This window comes from Ostrinia nubilalis, chromosome 24 (genome assembly GCF_963855985.1).
Source record: "Ostrinia nubilalis chromosome 24, ilOstNubi1.1, whole genome shotgun sequence".
Taxonomy (NCBI): Eukaryota; Metazoa; Arthropoda; class Insecta; order Lepidoptera; family Crambidae; genus Ostrinia; species Ostrinia nubilalis.
This window is the reverse complement of record NC_087111.1, coordinates 8,521,023-8,536,183: the sequence shown is the minus strand read 5'-3', so window position 1 is coordinate 8,536,183 and position 15,161 is coordinate 8,521,023. Positions and strand designations below refer to the sequence as shown.

The following is a 15,161-nucleotide window of genomic DNA, read 5'->3' as shown; positions in this document are numbered from 1 at the left end:
CTTATGTCGTTGTAGTAGGCGCTATTTTGCTACAAAAACGTACAGCCTGATGTGCTAGCTGTACAAACGTTTATAGTGCTCATCGCATGGCAATTTACCTAGCTCTTATTAAAACGGATCCAAACAATGACTAATTGACAATACAATTACAGCCTTGAATGAACGTGCCACGTTCATGCCAATTCATTTCCGAGCAATACATTTGCATAGTAAAAAGGAATAGTAACGCATCTTTTAATTACACACTTATTTACTATGACACTGACGCCCATATTCACAAACATTACTTTGAGGTCTCACAGTGCGCGTGGACGCACAGGGTGACACATTCACAGAGCTCGATTCAACGCTGTGCATTCGATTTGCTGCTACACTTAAGCAAGCTTCGTTTGTGAATACGGGCACAGAATAATAATAAGTTCTTCGTACAGAAGATTTTCTTCGCGAAGGTATTTATGGAAATGTATTCTCGATGTCGTTTACAATATGGTGTAATTTAGCTTGTCTCAAGAGTCGAGCACCATTGTTGACAAACGTCAGTGATCGGTACTGCGCCGAAGACATAGGGTTCGGTAAAATGATGTGTGACGTGAGGTGCCAAACTGCGGAAAATGGCGGAGGAAATACATGTTTATGCATGAATTATATTTTGTTTCTAATGTTATTCAGGCAGTTAAACAATACAGCACAGTATGAATTAAACCACCGTCTTTACATATAGTTTATTGTCTTTACATTGCAAATGGGTGAAGAATACACGTGCGTGCGTCAATACTCGCTCGTGATTGTCCTGTCGATTAGGTATCCCAGGAGGGGTAGTCGCGCGTGTTTTGTTTTCGATGCAAACTCGCGGAGATGAACAGGCCTGATACGGGCGTAATTTACATAGTTAACACTTCATACATAATACCATAAACTATTATTTGTCTGTGACCATAGACTATACACTGCATTAATATGTATCTGTTGTGCTTCATCGAATAGGAATTTGAAATTCTAATGCTTCAAAAAAATCTTGCGTCTCGTTGTGTCGAGGTTACAAAAAGCTATAAAGGTAATTCCGACTTTATTTTTGATAGCAGTGAGTCGCCTTTTAATGGGACAATTTTTTCAACATAATTGATTCCCTATGCACGGAACACTAGGCACTGGCAGTATGATTTATGATCCTCCAATTTCAATCTCCTTGAAGGATTTATGTGACACTGGCTGTCTATTGTCATGGTTTATAAAAAACTGATAGTTACTTTTTTTTAAATTTTCAAACGATTGATACCTAGTGGTACCTAGATAATGTAAATCCTACTATTCTCTTCTTGCACTGTGGTACGATCGCCAATTCAACTGTTCACTGACAATTTCCTATCAAGTCATCGTTTCCTTTGTCATTAATTTACGAGTATCAGTAATTGCTTAATGAAGCTACTAATTACGGTGACACATTAAAAACTAGAAACGCAAATCAATCATAGATTATGGATAATGACTAGGTAGGTTATAATGAGAAAATATTTCTGTCCTCATCCCATCCCAACTATCCCAACTTCCCAACTTAATATTATAAATGCGAAAGTAACTCTGTCTGTCTGTCTGTCTGTTACGCTTTCCCGCTTAAACCTCGCAACCGATTTTGATGAAATTTGGCATAGAGATAGTTTGAGTCCCGGGAAAGAACATAGGATAGTTTTTATCCCGGTTTTTGAAACAGGGACGCGCGCGATAAAGTTTTTCTGTGACAGACAAAATTCCACGCGGGCGAAGCCGCGGGCGGAAAGCTAGTAAACTATAAAAACAACGCCAACTAAGTATGTATTTTAAACAATTCTTATTGGCGCTGGCTAGTTAAAAGTTCTTTTCTTCTTTTTTTAGGTCTCTGAAAATGAAAATGAACTTTATTGTGAATGTGAATTTAGGTAAAAAATACAAAATACACGGCTTAACAATAGAAGCGTACCAAATTCTACCTTTTCAGGCGTACCTACCTATTCACAATTTCTTGGATTTTGGAAACCGTCACATTGTCACTTAAAAGCAACTCTTACCTATTATTATTAACTTAGTCTTACAATAAGTTAAACCTTAAAATAACTACTACTTCCCCCACAGACACCGCAAGATGGCGCCCAATTGACAGCTGACGACACCAGCAACCAAGATGGCGGCGGGTCCGGCCGCGGTGGTAGTCGCGCGCGCCTGCAAGCACTATGGGCGCCCCGACAAACCGGACTACAAGCCAGTGCTCGTGCACCTTGACATGACAGTTGAAAGGGGTATTATGTGAGTATCATTCTCGTATCTCCCACTTTTCTCACCCTATCCCTTAAGTCTCTCCCCCTCACTTAACTCTCTTCACCTTTGTTAATTCCCTCTCTTTAGCGAGGACACGGACGGACACGGTCACCACTCATCAAATGACATGTTTATAAGTCAACAAAACTGACTCTGATTTCGTTTAGCTTACTACGAGACACGAGTACTTATGTTCGTAAACCAAATACCATTAACAACCAAAATGTAAATTGCCAACGATCACATCGAAAATAGGAACTACCAAATCCCAACTTTTTCCCTCTTCTAATAATACCACTCAGCTCTACTCCAATATTATCCTCCACTGTTCTCTCTTCTTAATAATTATCACTTTCATCACTCGTCTCTTTAAGCAGGCCCTTTTTTGTCTTCTCTCTTTTTCTCTCATATTCCAACTATTGTTCCATAACATTCTAAGTTCCTGCCTTACTTCTTCTACTACCAAGGTTTAACCATTATTTTTCTATTTCCCAACAGCTATGGCCTCCTAGGCCCTTCAGGGTGCGGGAAGACCACCCTCCTCTCCTGCATAGTGGGAAGAAGAAAACTAGACAGTGGTGACATTTGGGTCCTAGGTGGCACCCCTGGAGAGAAGGGCAGCGGTGTGCCCGGCCCCAGAGTTGGGTATATGCCACAGGTATGTAGGTATATTTTTAACGCTATATTATATCGTAGCTATATCGTATCGTGTGCCGTGCGGGGACGGCCATAAAGAATACTCTTCCCCACCGCCAACAGGAGGCGTGTCGTAAGAGGCGACAAAATCCCTGCAGCACCGGACGGGCAGCAGCGTCTGCGTGCGAAACCTTACAAAAAACTGCGATCGCCAACCCGCTTGCCAAGCGTGGCGATTAAGGCAAATCCCCCCCCATGGAGAGGAAATCCTTGGGGGAGGCCTTTGTCCAGCAGTGGACGTCTTTCGGCTGAAACGAACGAACGATATTATATCGTAGTGAAGTATTATTTGAAAATATTCTATACTGACTGCTCGTCAATCCTCGCAAGGCAGGCACATTTTATATGAGGCATCTGACTACTGGTGAAATGGTTATTATCTTGATAGGTACTAACTTAATGATATTTTCCTAAAACGTTCATAAGTTATTACAGCCTAGGTAAATTACTAGATTATTCTTTCGATCTTGATCATTCGGAAAAAATGCAATATCGAATGGTTGGAGACTCTATATGCGATTAGTCTTCATCTAAATTCATTAAAATATGTTTTATTTTTAGATTTTATATACATATTTGACTTCGCTTGACTTTCAACTAAAACTATTAATAGAACGTATCCGGATATAGTTCTGGTATTTAACGATTTTCAATCAATATTCACTATGCGACGTGACCGAGTTGTGCCATATTATTTTGATATAAGAACAGAACTTTTGTAGTTAGTATAAATGCGAAGTTAACTATAACTGTAACCGCCTCTGTAATCTGTTAAGACCACCTGCTTCAGGCCCAGAGACACCCGGTTCGATTCCCAGTGGAGTCACTGCTTGGTTTAGTTGGTGATAGAGCTTGTTCAAGTCACTGTCTAGCTACCACTATCTTAACTTAACATAAGTCGCCATGATCTGTTTTAAATTAATACACTTATTTTTTGTACATACACATTCATTTGATGCTTATACATCATATCTACTGGAGGGTAGTCGAACCTTAACTTTGAACTCCTCCTATATTCTTCTGATTAATTTCTAATGATAGTTTAACTTTCCCCCGGGACAAACTTGACCTTCACTGGTTGGGTTTTTATTGGCGGTCAAGCTGTAGATCCTGGCTACACAGGAGTTGCAGCGGTGGGGACGAGAGGTGGGATGTCCCATAGCAGAAAACTTAGAGTATTTTTTGCATACACCTTCAAGATCAGTCACATAATTCTCTCCTTTCAGGACATAGCACTAGTCGGGGAGTTCACAGTCCGCGACGCGATATACTACTTCGGCCGTATATACGGGATGAAGAGCGCCAAACTGAAGGAGAGGTTCGACTTCCTCTCTTCACTGCTGGAGTTGGCAGCTGAAGGTCGGCTGATCAAATCTCTCTCTGGAGGTCAGCAGAGGAGGGTGTCGTTAGCTGCCGCCCTGGTGCATGAACCGGAGTTGCTGATACTGGATGAACCTACTGTTGGGCTGGACCCAGTTTTGAGAGAGAGGTAAGGTTTAGACTTAAAGTTTGAGTGAACACGATAGTCTTTAAAGAGAGGTAAGTTTAGGATACTATAGATAAACAATGCCTTTATATATATATATATATAGCACTAACGGCTAGTATTTGAAAATGAGCTGTCAAAACACGATTTATTCTCCCATTTTATGAATTTTAGCTTTGAACGTCAACTCCCTGACACCCATACTTAAAACTAACTAAGTGTTAAAGGTTCGCGTACCTAACTTTTTAATACTAGTATTTTATGATCTGTGATAAGAGTTTGGGTTAAAAATAATTGGTAAAAGTTATGCTTCTCAAAGGCTCTACCTGAAATTACTCAGGTAGGTTTGTCGTCACAGTGATAATTTTCGAACTAAACTAAGTGGTTGTTTTAGTACACATATAAAAACTACATTATTTAGATTTAGCATATTATTTAAAACTGCATTAGAGATACATAAAAATAGCATCAGGATGTGCATAAAAACACTTGACATTTGAATAATCTAGTACTTTGTCTTAAAATAGCAATTAAAAACACGTTATCTATTTTAATAATTCATCTATTATGTAAACAAATAAAATGCAGGTTAAATGTCATTTTCATAATTAAATTGTTTTACTAATGACCCTCCCCGGCTCGCGGATTACAGGTAGATAAGGTACTAAACATTTTTCTTTTAATTACAGATTAAAAAAATATAAGCCTATGTTCATAAGACAAAAAAAATGGATTCCAAATTCAATGGTAATAGAAGTTTAGAAGTTTCGGAGCCTATTCAATACAAACACAATAAAAACATAAATATACATGGTTTCTATAAAACAAATCTACAGTTGTTATTAAAATGTTCTTGAAAATGTAAATGTTTGTCAATGTTCAAATCAAACATCAAGGTCCGTCAATATATACACAGACGACCCTTTTCGGCACTCAGTCAGACTGTAAATACTGCTCGCATACAAATATTTGCCTTTACTCAACCTTCATCAATTTGCGAAGTATTAAACTTTTAACGACCTAGAACGAGTCAGGATTGTACGCGAAGGTTCCTTAGATTTGAACAATTCGTTAGGATTAGTTCCGTATGCATTTATGATAGGCATAAGGCAGACCTCCTACTAGGTGGACCGACAATCTGGTGAAGGTCGCGGGAAGAGCCTGGATGCGGGCAGCGCAGGACTGTTCATTGTGGAAAACCTTGGAGGAGGCCTTTGTCCAGCAGTGGACGTCATTCGGCTGAAACGAACGAACATTTATGATTGTCTAGCTAGGTCAGTAAAATCGACAAAAAACGTCCTACAATTACAAAATACTTAGTGCAGTAATTTCAGCACTAAGCCACCTTGCATACGTTATTCGTAAATAGGTACGATTATTTTACACCCCGATTAGAGCTAAATACACATAGCTTTTGCCCGCGGCTTCACCCGCGTGAAATTTAGTTTGTCACAGATCGTCATAAATAATAGCCTATATGTTATTCTGGGTCATAAACAACAATACTGTAAAGTTTCATCAAATCGGTTCAGTAGTTTTTGCGTAAAAGAGTAACAAACATGTTAACATTCAGACATACATACAGACTTTCGCATTTATAATATTAGTAAGATACAAAAATATAAATTAAAATAAATTCAGATACAGTTTTTACGGTTTATAAGTTTTTCCACCACCAAGATTTGGCACTTATCAACGTCACGCAAAGGAGTCCTGTTCTTAAGGAGTTCTTTACTAGTCTTTATATGTCTCTTACAGTTCAGACTAAATAACCTGTTGATAATGATGATGAATATGCCGCAGACAGAAACTATTGCTAAAGTACTAACGCCCGTATTCACAAACGATGCTTGCTTAAGTGAAGCAGCAAATCGAACGCACAACGTTGATAGAGCTCTGTGATTGGTTCGTGTGTCACCCTGTGCGTCCACGCACACTGTGAGACCTCATAGTGATGTTTGTGAATACGAGCGTAAATTATCTAGCAAAGTTACTACATAGATCGCGAGAATGAGTGATTGAAAACGAAGCAAAAATTCTAGATCTGGTACAGACAACCTGATGGCATATCAAGCTAAAAAATACTGCAGCGTCTTGTGTAATTGTAATAGGTTCGATTTTGCTATGAAACTGTACAGCTTGATGTGCTGTCAATTAAGTAGGTATACGTTGCAATCATTTGAGCAATTCTCGAGCAGTTTTTGCGCTTTTTTTCCTTTGATTGACTTGTTCACGTATTGATAAGAAGGCGACAGCCGCTGTTACATTGATTTAGTAACCTATTGAAATAAATGCAATAAAATTAATTACAGTATTGAGTTGTATTATAAATTTGCGCCTCAGAATTGCCAAAGTTAAGTGGCAGTAGGCGGGGCACATAGCTCGTAGAGTTAACGGCCGTTGGGGCAGAAAAGTTCTCGAGTGGCGACCGCGGGCCGGAAGACGTAGAGTAGGCAGGATCTTACTCGGTGGACCGACAATCTGGTGAAGGTTACGAGAAGCACAGGACCTGTAGTTGTGGAAATCCCAAAGGATTTCCATTTGGAAGCCTTTGTCCATCTTTGAACGTCTGTTAGTTAAATCAAACGAGAAAATGTACAAAAAGAGTGCTATACGTCATCTTTTGGTTCACATTTTACATCTTCAATGCTAAATGCCAAGTTGAATCATTTTATTGGAAACCCCCAAAGCCAAAATCCTTTCGTTTCAAACGAAGGCATATTATATAACCATTGCATGACAATGCCCATGCATTCCGACAATATACCCATTATATCTGGCATATTTCTACTGTCCGAGAGAATGGTTAATCTTCCAACAATTATGGTGGTTATTAGGACGGAACCCAGCTCGCAGTCGCAGGCGATGAGCTATCAGCTGACTCGGTTATTATTGCCATAGCCTGAATAGAACAGCTTCAAAAGTCTTCGGTGTCTATTCACATATGACTGCCACAGAATACCAGCGTTATACTCTATGTCCTAACCTAGAGCATAACACATGCTGAGTGGCTGCCATTTTGGTTCAAATTAAACAAACTTACACTGATGTTGTAGTGTAAGTATTTTGGACTGAATAAAAAAATCTTTCTTCTTTCTTTCCTTCAAACTTTTTGGCATAAAACCATAAGAATGGCAAAGTCCCAAGGGCGTTACAGACTCATAGCAAAAAAAAGTTTGGGAAGATCTAGTGAAAAAAATTCAAAGAAATTGTGCAATCAAATAGCATGCTGCTGTTGTGGGAAAATTTGGACCAGTGAAAAAAAAAATGTGCAATTAAATAGCACGCTGCTGTTGTTTATCACCTTGAAAATTGTATTAAAAGACATTTTGGCTATGATGGTACCGATAGAGTAGAATATGACCATTCCCATTCTTCCCGTGGAAAACGCAAAAGGCTACCAAGGGACAAATAGGTGAACATTCACAGCCTTCCCCAGTCAGCGTTGGGAGTGTACGCCAAAATCCTCCATTTACCATTGATTTTGATAGATTAGTGCCCGTTTTCACCATCAATCCCTAATTTTCAAGTGACCCCGAATGATGAAACCAAAATTCCTGTTATGTGTTACCATAGGGGTCACTTAAAAAATAGGGATTGATGATGAAAACGGGCATAGATCTCTTTTAGTGAAGACTGAAGACTGCTTCTGGCATTAGGTTACACTATTTTGCCAAGCTCTCAATAAAAGTGAAGTTTAGTGAAGTAACCGTTATATTTTGACTACGACACCGGTTTTCGCACAGCATCGATTGTTTTTACTCGTTTAAGTAAGCCAGTGTACCGTGTTAATGATGATTAATGGTAGGTACATGTTGATTGCTATAGATAGGTGGTGGATTTGTGACACTTTAGAGTTTTCTAATGCCATGAGAATTAAGTAACTATGTTTTGATATAATTACCTTATCCCTAAATTCCCCATAACATACTCCTTTTGCGTCTGGTAAAGAGAAGCAGGAGATTAGGGACAAAAATACAATTATCAGCCGACCCCCCTTGACCCCGGCGTGTCACACAGTATTTTTTTAAATATAAACAAAAATCACACATTGAAAAAGCACTATGACTCGAATGTTCTGGATTCGATTAATCAGGCATTTCACACTTTTTTTCAGTTTCATTAGTGCATACTTGAATAAACTTAATGAATTCTTAAATAGACTATCAATAATGTAATCTTCATTTTAATTAATTGATTTTTCTTAACATTTACTTAAGTAAACAAATTAATCTAACACAGTATTGCATGACTGAAACATGTCTCAATTAAAATAATAACAGAGAACAATAGTGAGTAAAGGTTTGCTATTAATTTTTAGCTAGATCGTGATGGTGATGCAATTTGCGAGATAGGTAATTATTATAGTAATAGAACAATAGGCGGCCACGACATTGTATTGGCGGAAGAAATATAAAACGTCTGTTGTGGTTTTATTCCAACGATAACATCCGAGGCAATGAAGTTGATGTAAAGGTATATTCACAACAGTATTTGGTACGTAACGCGAGCGGGACGTATCGAAGATTTGCCACAGAGTCGACTCGTCACAGAGAAAAGCATGTTTAAATTCGTCACACTTTATAATTGTTTTGCAATTAAGTATGGAATATTTTTTCAGTAATCTTATTTTAGATTATCCCATAAGTAAGTACATCTTAATAGGCTACAGAGAACGGGCAGCAGCGCTCTCTGAAAAATATCAATCTTTTAAACTGCGATCTCCAACCCGCCTGCCAAGCATCCCTTATGGCAAAACCAACCCTCCACTACAGTGGAGGAGGCTTATAATAATAGTCCAGCGGTGGACTGTAAAAGGCTGTTGATAATAATGGTGATGATATCTAAATTCTTAAAGTAAAGTAACTCAATAAGTAGAGATTCAACTTTATTTTATAAAATTTGAAATACAATAGCTCTTTTGTAACCATAGCGCATAAAAATGCAACATAATAAAGGAGGAACGATTTAATTTATTCCTTGCCACTTGTAAGCACAATATCATTTTCAGTGTGCAGGAGGAAGCTACTTAGGGTAATTTGATTCTTTTGTTACATATCAAGATCTTACCACCAGTCTGTCATCCCGCTTATATTTACTACTAACTACGTAACTATCTCACTAACTTTAACACATCCTGATATATGCAATCATAAACGAGAAAAACAGATAGGGACCCAAAATTCTAATTTTACTGTAGTGAACCAGTGGGTTTTGATATGAGTGCGTAACCACGGGCGTAACTCACAATTAGCAGCTTATTCTTTTTTTAATATGCAAGGAGTAGGACTGAAAAGATAATGGCGGCCACGAAAATACAATGTGGAAAGCCCTCAACTCGGCAGACTGACAATGCTAATAATAATAATAATAATAATAATAAAAACGTTTATTGCTTTTTATACATAAAAGGAATTACAAGAAAATTATTACATTATAAGCTTAAAATAACTTATGCTAAAAGAAAAAGCAAATGGAGGTGGCTCAGCATCTGCCGCCAAGGACTACCTGCCCTAGACAGCGCTGGTTTTCAGCCACCACCATTTCTCTTAAGGTGATGGTCGAGAAAATGGTCACGGGGGCTTCGAGAAAAAAAAAATGAGTAAAAAAAAATAAATAAACATTTAAACTGACTAAAAAATAGAAAAAGTACACTTTTTCTGCCTGTGTAGTGTAAGTGTGTAGTGTGTGTGTAGTGTGTGTGTGGTGTGTGTGTGTTTTTGTGTTTTGTACTGTATGCTACGTGAAATAATCTCTTAGGGGCAGTAGTTTCCAGTACCCTCGGCGAAGATCTTCTGCATCTATCTGTTTCTTAAGTAAGGCAGCTTTATATTTACTTTTGAAACCCTGAATGCTCATTTTTTGTTTCATAGGCGGGGGTAGATCGTTCCATATACTGGCTGCATAGAACTTGAAAGATCCTCTATAACGCGTAGAATTGTGTTTAGGTATTCTAAGTGAGTCTTGCAATACAGATCGCAGGCTCCTCTGTGTGTTGTTTTTAACCCAGGTAAGTTTTTCAAATAGGTACTCCGGTTTTTTATTCCAGATTACTCTGTGTACAGTGCAGGCAAAATGGAGTTCACTGCGAGCCTTCATATTAAGGATACCTTTCTTATTCAAGTAAGGAGTTATATATTCCCTCCATGGCACATTGTAGCAGAAACGAATACAGGCATTTTGTACGCGTTGAATCGCCTTTTCGGTCCGGGTATTAAGTTTGGGTCCGATCACCGCGCTGCAGTAATTAAAAGGAGAAAGGACAAGTACGTCAGCCAAAAGTAATCTCAATTCTTCACGTAAGTACGGTCTAATTTTGTATAATATCTTAAGTTTGAAAAAAGCATTTCTAATTTTACTGTTTACGTGATCTTCGTATTTTTGCTCCCCATCTAGGAGTAAACCCAAATTTCGCGCGGAGTTTACCCTCTGTAAGACGACATTATTGATGGAAATTTCTTCATTGCAATCTACAACTCTTTTTATTTGATTTTTTGTTCCCAAGATCAAGACCTGCGATTTATTAGGATTCAGTACTAAAGAATTTTTATTAGACCAGGTGTAAATATTTTGGAGATCCTCATTAATATTCCTTACAGCATCCCTAGTGTCTTTGCTATCAAAAGAGTAGTACAGCTGTGTGTCGTCCGCATATAAATGGTATTTACACGTTTTTATGCACTGTGGAAGGTCAGCCGTAAAAATTGTGAACAGAACAGGACTCAATATAGAGCCCTGCGGAACTCCTCGTACTATTTTTCCAGGAGACGAGAGTGACTTTTTGCCATCATTTCCGTAAGTAACTACTGTCTGTTCTCTGTTCACTAAAAAAGATTCGAACCACTTACATGCGCCAGTTGAGAAACCGTAATGATTTAGTTTTGCCAATAGAAGCTGTGGATGTAAACAATCAAATGCTCGTGTATAATCCAAGAGAATCAATATGCTACTCAATCCCCCATCTGAAGCCTCCGCGAGATCATCCGTCACTTGGAGTAAGGCTGTTTCAGTTCCGTGCCCTCGACGAAATCCAGACTGGAATTTAGGCACAATATCATTCCTGTCCAAATAGTTTACTACTTGTTTTAACACAACCCTCTCCAGTATTTTTGATAGAACCGGTAAAATTGATATAGGACGCAGGTCTTTCAGTTCATCTGCGGAGTCTTTTTTGGGTATAGGCCTAACTAGTGCTTTTTTCCATTGCGCGGGGAAGGTGTGGGTCTCTATAGATTTATTAATAATTGCTGTTATAACAGAAAGAGTTTTGTGCAGAGTTGACTTAATCATCTTTATGTTCAAACCATCCTGTCCTGACGAGTTTGTTGTAATACTGTTGATAATGTTAAACACTTCTGCTTCTGTTGTTGGCTCTAAGTTAAAGGTATTTTGTTGTTTAGGTTTCCCAATACTAGTCGAGACATCGTTCAAATCGACGTCTTGGCAAGTTGGTAGTGCAAGAAAATAATCACTGATTTTATTCGGATCATTTAAATGGTCAGGTATATTGTCCGCGTGCCTGTTGTTGAGAAGGGTGGTATTCTTTATATTTTTCCATAAAATATTAGGCTTTTTTAGATTATTATTTATGAACGAATTAAAATATGCTTTTTTTTCATGTTTAATTGCTGTCGTTGTATAGTTCTTTAAACTGCGGTAATAATTTTTAGGTTTTGTGAGATTTAACTAAAGCTTCGTCTCTTAAGGTCATCATAAATTTTATTGTATCGGTGATCCATGGTTTATGTTTATCTTTAATAATTATTTTCCGTATAGGTGCATGAAGGTCAAAGAGAGCTAATATATAGTCATTAAAAATAGCGACCATCTCATCGACAGTTTTTCCTTCCATAATAGATTGCCAAGGTATAGAGTCTAGGTCCCTATCAAAAATGGTTGGGATTATATTATGAAAAACTCGTTGATATGTTACTTGTTTAATGAATTTTGGTTTCTTTAGATCGAGATCTACCATAACAGTTGCGTGGTCACTTAGGCAGTTATTGTGTACTACTTTCAGATTTTTGCAGCGTGTCGAATCATCGGTAAGAACTACGTCTAGGGTGGTTTCTGTACTATCGGTTATCCTGGTTGGTTCATTGACTAGTTGGTCAAGGTTATGTTGGTTACAAAAGGAGAGTAATTCTTTGGTTTGTGAGGATTCTGGACGATTAACATTGATATTTAGGTCACTCAATATACAGATGTAGTCACACGGCGACATGATATTTAAAGATTCACTAAGAGAGTCTAAGGCGTCCCCAACACAAATGCTTTCTGGTCTGTAGGCTGTGCCCAGCGCCAGGGTTCCTCCTGGCAGCCGAACCTCAAGCCATAACTGTTCTAACAAGGACTGAGGGTGCTGTCGCACTTTAGTTATTATTCCTTGTCTTACGTAAAAACCAACCCCCCCGCCTGTTCTACCCCTACGAGCTCTATGTATAAACTTGTACCTAGGTATGACAGGCGCAATCGCTTCTTCGCCATCACGGATCCAGGTTTCATTTATAGCTAATATGTCTAACTTGTATTTTAAAATTGTAACTATTAGTTCATCTTGTCCCGTGTTCAGTGATCTTGCATTAAGTAGCCCCACTCTCAAACATTTAACTCTTTTATCATCCATTATAATCGGTAGCTATTTGCATACATTTTATACAAATTAAAGTGTTGACGAATCCGCCAAAAGTGTGTAAATTGTGTAAATGTGTAAGTAGTTTTGTGTGTGAGTATGAAAAAGTGTATATTACTAACTTAAACAGTGCACTATATTGGCTCCGTGCACGATTACAGCGCCAACTAGCGTCCACAACTTTGAGGGCTCTGTCACATTGACATTTAGGTCGTATATTTGTGAAAAATATCGAAATGAAAAAATTACAAATATTTTCGACTAATAAATTGTTGTGAATACCACGATTTGGGTGGAAAAAAGGTTTTGAAATAATTTTGGTCATTCAAATCAAATGAGGTAAGTCCAAAAATTGTGTTGAATTTTGATTGTGTTAGGGTTTGTTTACTTCATTTATAGTTGTAGTTTTACAGTAAAACAAAAAGAAAAAGCTACTTTAACGGTTTAATTATATAACAGTAAATATAATTAAATGTTCCTGTATCGCTAGTAATAAATTAAATATCGTTTTCAGATCGAAATTAGTATTGTTTTGAAGACCGGGTTTGTGAGTGTTACAATATCAAAATCCAACCACAAACCGTATTTAAAGGAAAGTTGTTGGTATTGGCTGGACAAGTCCGAGATGTAGAAGAATTAGGAACAAAACAAGGGCAGAGTTCAATAATTCACGCTCTCATCATAAGGCAAACATCTGTGCACAACAACTACTGTGACTCATTTTTGTACAACCACGTTGTATAGTCTAGTTATTTCCAAATTGTAAACGGCTATTAAACCAGTCCTATTGAAATACAGTCCACTCTTTTATTTAAGTTCCCAGTAGGACCCTTTTCATGTGATTAATTAATGATATTAAAATGTAATAAGTAGAATCGCTTTGCCATTGACAGATACATCTGATGACAGAGCTTACATTATTTCTACTTTTGACCACCATGAGCGCTGCGATCGATTATGTTTCCCCCACCTAGTACTTCGCACCCAGCGAATAGATAATTTTTATAAACAACTAAATGGAAAAAACAAAGATAATTTGAAAAATAAGAATTAAACAAATCAAGAGTCAGCCACAAAACGGAACACAACGCGAACATCAAATTGAAGGAAAAACCCTTTCTAGGTCCTCTTCTGACCGCAGTCTGTGGCGTGGCTTCCCATCTTCTTGGCGAACAAAAACGTTGCCCTCTCGCGTCCAAACATATTTGAATTTGCAGGCACGCGAGCGTTCCCGCGCTTTTTGAAATAGCTGCCGGTTATGTTTGGTAAGTCGCTCGTTGATGTAGCATAGGTGCGCTGAACTTGCCCCCGGCAGGCCCTCGGTTGTGACATTGCGCCGTACCCGTGCAGCACGAAGCAGAGCGTCGCGGGTGGCGCGGCGGGTAAGGCGCACGGCTAGGGGACGAGGGCGGGTCGGGCCGCCGCCCTGTGCTGCGGGGCGCGGAGGGCCAGCCCTTTCCGCGCTTACTACGTCTTTTTCATCGATGTCGACTCCGATCTTCTTTGCGAGCGTAATTACGATGTGGGTGCAGTTCTCATTAGGTGTTTCTGGGCAGCCAGCAATCTCCACGTCGTTCAATAAAAGGGCTTGGTCTCGGTCATGAATTTCCGCTTGAAGCCCAGCTATTGTTTTCTCGAAAGACGTAATGTTTGGGTGCTCATTTGACCGGTTTTCTAATTCATACACTCTGGCTTCCAGCTTCTCGATACGACTGTTTTGCGTTCTAATAGTGTCAGTGAGCTCTGTGATCGCCGCACGCAAGCTGTCCACCTGACTGCAGATCAGGCCATTCATATATTGTTTTAATTCTGTGACCATATCATCCTGCTTCGTATTTTGAGTAGAGGTTTCTGGGCTCGAACAGTCCTGCTCACAGAATGAAGTCTCATGTGTTGGTTTCGAGATTTGCCTACGATGTGTAATATTCATATCTTGTGTGGGTGACGGGGCCGAATCCTCCATGCTACCACTTGAAGCAGATGTACGAATTGGTGTGTTTATATTACCCGTCTTGGGCTTTTTGCTCATGCATTCCGGGCAACTCCACTGGTCTTTTT

The 15,161-nt window shown here is 38.8% G+C and overlaps 1 protein-coding gene across 1 annotated transcript in view; it reads left to right on the top strand.

Annotated features, from left to right (window-relative positions):
• The window catches only part of LOC135083899 (ABC transporter G family member 23-like), a 56,570-nt gene that overhangs the window by 25,476 nt on the left and 15,933 nt on the right, over window positions 1-15,161 (top strand). The window contains exons 2-4 of the mRNA XM_063978654.1: window positions 2,107-2,277; window positions 2,788-2,947; window positions 4,212-4,474. Coding sequence (XP_063834724.1) covers window positions 2,156-2,277; window positions 2,788-2,947; window positions 4,212-4,474 — 545 coding nt within the window. The 5' untranslated portion in view covers window positions 2,107-2,155. The remainder of the gene's footprint in view (window positions 1-2,106; window positions 2,278-2,787; window positions 2,948-4,211; window positions 4,475-15,161) is intronic.